General features: G+C 35.0%; 1 protein-coding gene across 1 annotated transcript; it reads left to right on the top strand.

Annotated features, from left to right (window-relative positions):
• The first annotated feature begins 4,086 nt into the window (after nucleotides 1-4,086).
• On the top strand, nucleotides 4,087-5,101 carry LOC132619551 (uncharacterized mitochondrial protein AtMg00810-like). Its single transcript, XM_060334418.1, has 2 exons — nucleotides 4,087-4,690; nucleotides 4,758-5,101. Exons 1-2 carry the CDS (start codon nucleotides 4,087-4,089, stop codon nucleotides 5,099-5,101), a joined length of 948 nt encoding a protein of 315 aa, XP_060190401.1.
• Nucleotides 5,102-7,890: the final 2,789 nt, after the last annotated feature.

The raw sequence follows: 7,890 nt of genomic DNA, 5'->3' as shown, positions 1-7,890 counted from the left end.
TTTTGCAATAATATGGTACTAATAGTACTTAAATTTGGTGCAATTTAATAGAACTACTATAAGATAATTTTCCCCTGTACTCAATTATGAAGAGCTTTCTTTTTTGGAACTCTCTATTGAATATGTTTTTACTTCAAATAATTTTTCTACTTGTTCTTAGTTACATTAAAATTTGTCAAAATACCACTCAAGTTAAAAGGCGCTAGATCATTTTTTGTAAATCTATTTACCTTTTGCAAAAACTTTGTAAAATAATTTGAAACAGAAGAAGTCAACGTTATTAATTTCGTTTTCAAAGCCAGCAGTTCCTTCATGCTTGAAGAAAATATTTCCCATATTTCCTTTTATCACTTATTTTAGAAAGATGAGTGATAACTGATAACTTTGTTATTCAAATTATTTTGGACTATTATTGTACTTAAGAGGATAACTATAGTTAGAGTTTTAATCTTATCTTTTCATCTACATGTACACTATATATATCATTGTATCTGTAAATTTATTCATCAAGAAATATACATTGTTTCATGGTATCAGAAGTCTAGGTTTACTCTCCACAGTTGAATCATGTCTTCCATTTCCTCTACTCAATTAGTTCATTCTTCACCCGCCCTCACGACTTCCACTTCCTCTACCCAATCAATTCATTCTTCACCAGCCTCCACGATTGATGTGTCCTCCCTTCTTCCATCCTCTCCATCTGCTATTTCCGTCTTTAACATTAAAAATCTTGTTCCTACTATTCTTGATTATACAAACTATATGTTGTGGAGAGAACTTTTTCTACCCGTTTTCAAAGGTCATGGTGTTTATGGCTTTATTGATGGAAGTTTCCCTTGTCCCGAGTCTACTATTTTGCGTGATGATGGTACCTCCGTCCCTAACCCTTCCTTTCAGCAATGGATTCAACTAGACTCCATTGTCCTTTCATGGATTCAGGCAACTATTTCTCAAGAAATTCTTCAAGCGATAATCAAGCCAAATCGCTCTCTCACTTCTAAAGATGCATGGCTTCAAATTGAGCGCTTATTCCGTGATCAAGTCAGTTCTCGAACACTTCAACTCAAAGTCCAATTTCATAATCTTAAGAAAGGTATTTTTTCCATTAATGAATATGGCCATCGTCTAAAGTCCATAGCTGATGCCTTAACTTCCATTGGAAATCCTATCTCTGAACCCGACCTTGTCCTCCAAATACTCTCTGGCTTACCTCCTGAATATATGTCTGTGAGCACCTCTATCTGCACTTGTTTTCCTCTTCCTTCCTTTGTTAGGGCACGCTCCCTTCTATTTCTCCATGAATCTCAATTGAGCAGTTTCTCTAATTCTTCTACAGATAATGTTACCACTGCTTTTGTGGTCAAGCAACAATCTTCTTCCTCCTATGGTCGTGGACGTGGTCGATAAAACAATGGTGGTCGCCATTCAAATGGTGGGCGTGATCGTGGTCGCCAGACTCAAGGCAATACCAAATCCTTTAATCTCGTGCCTCAACAGTTCACCCCTCGTCCTCGTCTTCCTTCCATCCTAGGTCCTCCCCCCATTTCCTATCCCGCTTCTTACTTTCCCCCTCAACCTACTAATGCTACTCTATATTGCCAACTTTGATATCAACCGAATCATACTGCTCGTGACTGCCCATCTATACATTCTAAGGCCTTTGTCTCAGATATTAGTTCAAATTACTCTTTTCCCTCATCTGGTGATGCCTCTTGGTACGTGGATACTGGAGCCTCTTCTCATATGACTCCAAATACATCGAATTTATCCTCTGTTGCTCCATATATTGGCTCAGATCATGTAGTTGTGGGTAATGGTACTCAACTCCCTATCTCCTACACCGGACATGGTACTCTTTCTACTTCTAATTCTCGTTTTTCTCTTAGAGATATTTTAATTGTTCCACGTCTTTCCACTAATTTACTAAGCGTCCGTAAATTTGTTATGGATAACAATTGTTCAATGGATTTTGATCCTTTTGGTTTTTCTATTAAGGACCTCATGACGAAGAGACTTCTACTTTGGTGCAATAGTCTTGGACCGCTTTATGCAATTTCTTCTCACCTTGGTGATTCTGTTTCAACTTACTCCGCTCTTGCTGCTGCTCGTGTCTCGCCAAACCTTTGGCATTGTCGTCTAGGACATCCAAGCTCTGCTGTTTTAGCTAGTTTAGTTAAGGTCAATAAGTTACCTTGTTCTTCATTCAAAAGTTTGGACAATTTATGTAATGCTTGTCAACTTGGCAAACACCAAAAGTTGCCATTTATGTCTTCTCGCTCTGTTTCTTCATCTCCATTTGAATTAATTCATAGTGATATTTGGACTTCTCCTATTCCTTCTTTTACTGGTTTTCGGTATTATATTCTATTCCATGATGATTTCACAAAGTTTTCTTGGGTATTTCCTCTAAAGCGGAAATCTGATAGTTTTTCTACATTCAAGCAATTTTATGCATATATATTGACCCAATTTTCTACAAAATTAAAATCTTTTCAATGTGACGGGGCTGCCGAGTTTGTTAAGCTTCAGGCTTTTCGTTCATTTCTTAATGATAATGGCGTTTTGCTTTGCATTTCTTGTCCTCACACTCACCAACAAAATGGGAAAGCTGAACGAATGCATCACACTATTTTAAATATGGTTCGTTCATTATTATTTCAAGCCTCTCTTCCCTCTCAATTTTGGGTTGAAGCCCTACACACTGCTGTGCATCTTTTAAATATTATCCCGTCATCTAAACTTCATTTTAAGACGTCGTTTGAAGCTCTTTTTGCTAAGGTTCCTACCTACTATCACTTACGTGTTTTTGGTTGTTCATGTTATCCCAATTTACGTGAATATTCCTCTCACAAGTTGAGTCCTCGTTACAAACATTGTATCTTTCTTGGTTATCCCGATAACTACAAAGGATATAGATGTCTTGATCCTACAACTAACAAAGTGTATATCTCTAGACATGTTAGGTTCAACGAGGATTTCTTTCCTTATCCTTATCTTCTTCCATCAACTTCATCAGAATCTGGCTCTTCTACTCTCTTTAAACTTCCCTCCTCAATTGATATTTATCCTCCTTTATCTTCAATTGTTTCTCCTAATTCTCAAGATAGGAATTTTCAAAGACCTGCACAACTATTATCTCCCATTAATGCTGAAAATTCTCCTATTATATCTTATCACACACCACAATTTATGCAACAGTTGGCTCCTAATTTACCTCATAATTCTTCTCCACCTCAAGCCTAACTCAACAACCTCCTGTACAATTTCAAAATAATCATCAGATTTCCCCTTGCAATCAAAATACATTGCCACCTGGACAATCCCTTCCTAAATCAACTACATCTCATCAATTCATGTTACAACGTGACTCCTCTCCAAATATTAGCCAGAACAATTCTTTACCTCCTAATACTCATATCTCACATTGCTCTCCTATTTCAAACTAAAATTCCAAACTTATCTTCTGATTCTAAAACACATCACATGATTACCCGTAAGCAAACAGGATCTCTTAAGCCTCGAGTCCTTCCTTCCCTGCTTTCTCATTCCTCTACAATTTCATCTGAACCTTCATCTTTTACTCAAGCTTCTAAGTGTCCTCATTGGAGGCATGCTATGGCCGATGAATACAATGCTCTCATGGCTAATCGCACATGGGACTTAGTACCACTTCCCTCTCACGCCAATATTATTGGATGTCGTTGGGTATACCGCATTAAACAAAAATCTGATGGTTCTCTGGAGCGTTTTAAAGCTCGTCTTGTCGCCCAAGGCTACAAACAACAACAAGGACTGGACTATGATCAAACATTTAGTCCTGTGGTGAAACCAGTCACTATTCGCACTATTCTCGCCCTTGCTGCATCTAAGAAATGGCTTGTTCATCAATTAGATGTTAAGAACGCCTTTTTACATGGAAATCTTAACGAACTGGTATATATGAAGCAACCTACTGGCTTTGTTCATCCACAATTTCCTCATCATGTTTGTCGGTTGAACAAAGCTCTTTACGGCTTAAAGCAAGCTCCTAGAGCATGATTTCATCGGTTCACTTCCTTTATTCTAAGTAATGGATTTCAAAATAGTATGTCTGATCCTTCTCTTTTCATTTACAAACATAATTCATACATTGCTATTCTTCTTCTCTATGTTGATGATATTCTCCTCACCGCCTCTTCTAATTCTTTACTCGAGTCTCTAATTCAGACTCTTAAATCTGAATTTTCAATGAATGACTTAGGAACTGTTAATTATTTTCTTGGTGTTTCTATAGTTGCTCGCAATGGGGGTTATTTTCTTTGTCAGTTCAAGTACGTAAAAGACCTTCTCACTCGTGCAAATTTGATGTCTTCCAAACCAGTTTCTACTCCTCTTTCTCCTAAGTCCCTACTTCATTTGGAAGATTCTCCTCCCTTTTATGATCCGACTCTTTATAGAAGCCTTGTTGGTGGTCTCCAGTACTTAACCTTCACCCGTCCGGACATTGACTTTGCTGTTAATCAAGTGTCTCAATTTATGCATTCACCCTTGGACATGCATTATACTACTGACAAAAGAATTTTGCGATATTTGCAAGGTTCTCTGGATCATGGCTTATTTATTCTTGGTGGTTCTATTGACAATTTACAATGTTACAGTGATGTGGATTGGGCTGGTTGCCCTGCCACTCGTCGATCTACTTCAGCCTACTGTATTTTTCTTGGCCCAAGTCTTATTTCTTGGTCTTCTAAGAAACAAAATGTTGTTTCTCGATCAAGTGCCTAGAGTAGTTGCTCATGCGACTGCTGAACTAACATGGTTACACTCCCTTCTACAGGAACTTCATGTTTCTCCTACTTCACCTTCTACAATTTTTTGTGACAATATTAGCAGTATTTATCTTGCACAAAATCCTGTTCAGCACGCTCGTACCAAGCATGTTGAGATCGATATTCATTTTGTTCGGGAAAAGGTTGCCGCAGGCGTTCTCCGAGTTCAATATGTCCCTAGTCAAGATCAACTTGCTGATTTATTGACCAAGGCGCTTCCTTCACCACGACTGTTGTTCTTGCGCAACAAGCTCTGCATTCTTCCAGATCGTGCATCGCTTGAGGGGGAGTGATAACTGATAACTTTGTTATTCAAATTATTTTGGATTATTATTGTACTTAAGAGGATAACTATAGTTAGAGTTTTAATCTTATCTTTTCATCTACATGTACACTATATATATCATTGTATCTGTAAATTTATTCATCAAGAAATATACATTGTTTCAATGAGAAATCCTATCCCCCAACCCCACAAATCAATAATTGAAATGCAAAGAATGAAAATGCAATAGTTCAGGGATTTTAATAAAAGATTTAATCTTTTTCCACGTCCTTAATTTTGTACTCCTAAGTACTCCTAAAAAGAGATAAAACAATCTCCTTGAAAAATAAAAAACACAAAATAAAATAGGTTGAAAATAATTCTTGATGAGTGCATTTAAATTTGTCAGTACAAAATTACATAAAATTGGTGAAACTTCATAGGTTATCCAGGCACTCACTTAGAACTTCCGATATTTTGATTTGTTAAATTTGGACAACGCAATAATTGTTATTTGCCATAACAGCTACTCAAGATTGAGATAACACAATTCCGTATGTGAAAAGGCTGCGGACGGCAGGGCTAAAACGGGAAGGACAGAGAGGGCCCACGCATTCAGAAAAGCTAAACTGGAAATTTAAGCGGACAAGAGAGCAATTAGGAGCCCGTGTGGCTTAGCTTAAAAAGTGTGATTTATAAGTTGATTTGATTAAAAAATAACTTATAAGCAAAAAAAATAAGTTGGGTCATTCTAATTTTTTATTTTGGCTTATTCTAAACACTTTTTTAGCTTATAAAGTGCTTTACCAAATACCTAAAAAATTAACAACAGCTTATAAGCTGATTTGACCACTTATAAGCCAATCCAAAAGGGCGTCTTTTTGTCCAATAGAAGTAAATTAGGGGTTGGCCTACATGTTGTTTCTACAAAAGCAGAAGGGCAAATCGGTCATTTCTGGATAACGGGAAGCTCCTCAGATTCGCGTTTATAATAGTAGTCACTAGTGGGGGTAGCCCGGGCCCAACATAAGCAAAATTATATTGTAATTGAAATGCGTAATTTAGGAAAAAATTAGTTAATTCACGTGAATCCCTATCTCTTCTCCTGATCAAGGATAAATTTCTAAAGTAAAATGGTAACTTTTTCTAAATTTAAACTTAAATTTTTCAGTCCAAAAAATGGAGGTTATCGGAGTATTTTTCATTTCTTTTGACAAACTTATCATTTTAGATGATATTTTAAAAATGGCTTGCATTGCTATACGTTAGACATTATATATAATGGTGCTTATATATGTTAATTTAAATACAATAAGCATGCCATTACATGCACATACATGAATAAAGATGTCCTTTATATCTAAAGTGAGCATTGTCCTTTATATCTAAAGTGAGCATTTTTACCAAACTAAATTGTTATCAGGTTTTGAAATAGTAGTCTTTTTCTTTATTATGAGTTGGTTAAAATGATCAAAATCCGATTCACCAAGAAGCACAAAGAAAGGTGAATCTGAATATTATTATTCTCTGTCCCAAATTATGTGATACTTTTTCCTTTTCGAGATTCAAATTGCATGAACTTTGACTAACATTTTAAGATGTATTTTTTCACCAAATTGATATAAGAAAAGTTGCAACTTATAATACTTTTCATGTATTTTTCAAATATATAAATTTTCTTAAAATATTGAGTTAATCTAATCTAATTTAGTTTTAACGTTTAGTCAAAGTAACTCTTAAAAAACGTAAAGTATCACATAAATTGAGACGGGGAAAATACTTTCTTTTCACCAAATTAATCACATGTCACCATCACATGGCATTAGCACATTCAAAACCTTTTCGGACATAAAAAAATGACTTGAGAGTTTGCAAGATTTACAAAAGTGCACAGCTTTAATAAAATAAATTTAAAATTCATAATGAAATTGTTGTTAAAATCTCCTTATGGCAATCGTGTCATATACAATGGGATAGATCGATGTAATACAAAATAATAATTCTATTCTTAATTTATAATTTCTCTATGATAATTTTAATTAAAAAGGTAATGCAACAGTTTTTGTGAAACTTTAAAACTAATCTAAATTCGAAATATTAGAATATTTCTTTGTATCGCTATGCAACATAAATAAAGGGATTAGAATGTTTTTACCTTCATTCCTTCAAGTTGGAGTAGTTACTTAATTGAATAGGGTACCATACTTTTTACAAATTAATATAATTGGTGAATCAATTAATACTTAAAATATGTATATCCCAGCAAAACTTTAGTCCAACAAACTATAAGATATTACACCAAATAAGGGGTATTATTAGAATTTAAGCAAGCAAAAGGACTATAGAAAGAATTTACTATCTGCACGGGGACCATAGATTTGGAGTCCGGAACCAAAATAACCCCAAAAAAAAGGGTATGAACCAAAATACCCCAGAAAAAAAAAAACAGGTACAAAAGTACCTTTAACGCATGATTTTCATGCGTTAAGGTGTCCCTTTTTTTGTCAAATTTTTTGATGACCTTTAACACGTTAAAGGTTTATCCTTTTTTTAAAAAAAAAAATAAAAAAATTCTTTCTTTCTTTTCTTTCTTTCTTTCTTTCTTTCTTTCTTCCTTTCTTTCACACTTTTTTACATACTTTAGACATAGATTAATCATGCTTCGAGACTCCCAAACTTGAATATTTTATATAGAACCCTATTTATTTTTGTGCGATTAATAAGGTAGGCTCAACACATCAAGGATACACAAAACTTCGGATTGTCGTTTTAGTGGTTGAAAAGTGCTCGAAATCCATTTTTGTTTGAAGACTTGTT

Source organism: Lycium barbarum, chromosome 11 (genome assembly GCF_019175385.1).
Source record: "Lycium barbarum isolate Lr01 chromosome 11, ASM1917538v2, whole genome shotgun sequence".
NCBI lineage: Eukaryota > Viridiplantae > Streptophyta > Magnoliopsida > Solanales > Solanaceae > Lycium > Lycium barbarum.
The sequence above is the reverse complement of the archived record's forward strand: the minus strand, read 5'-3'. Positions and strand labels throughout refer to the sequence as shown.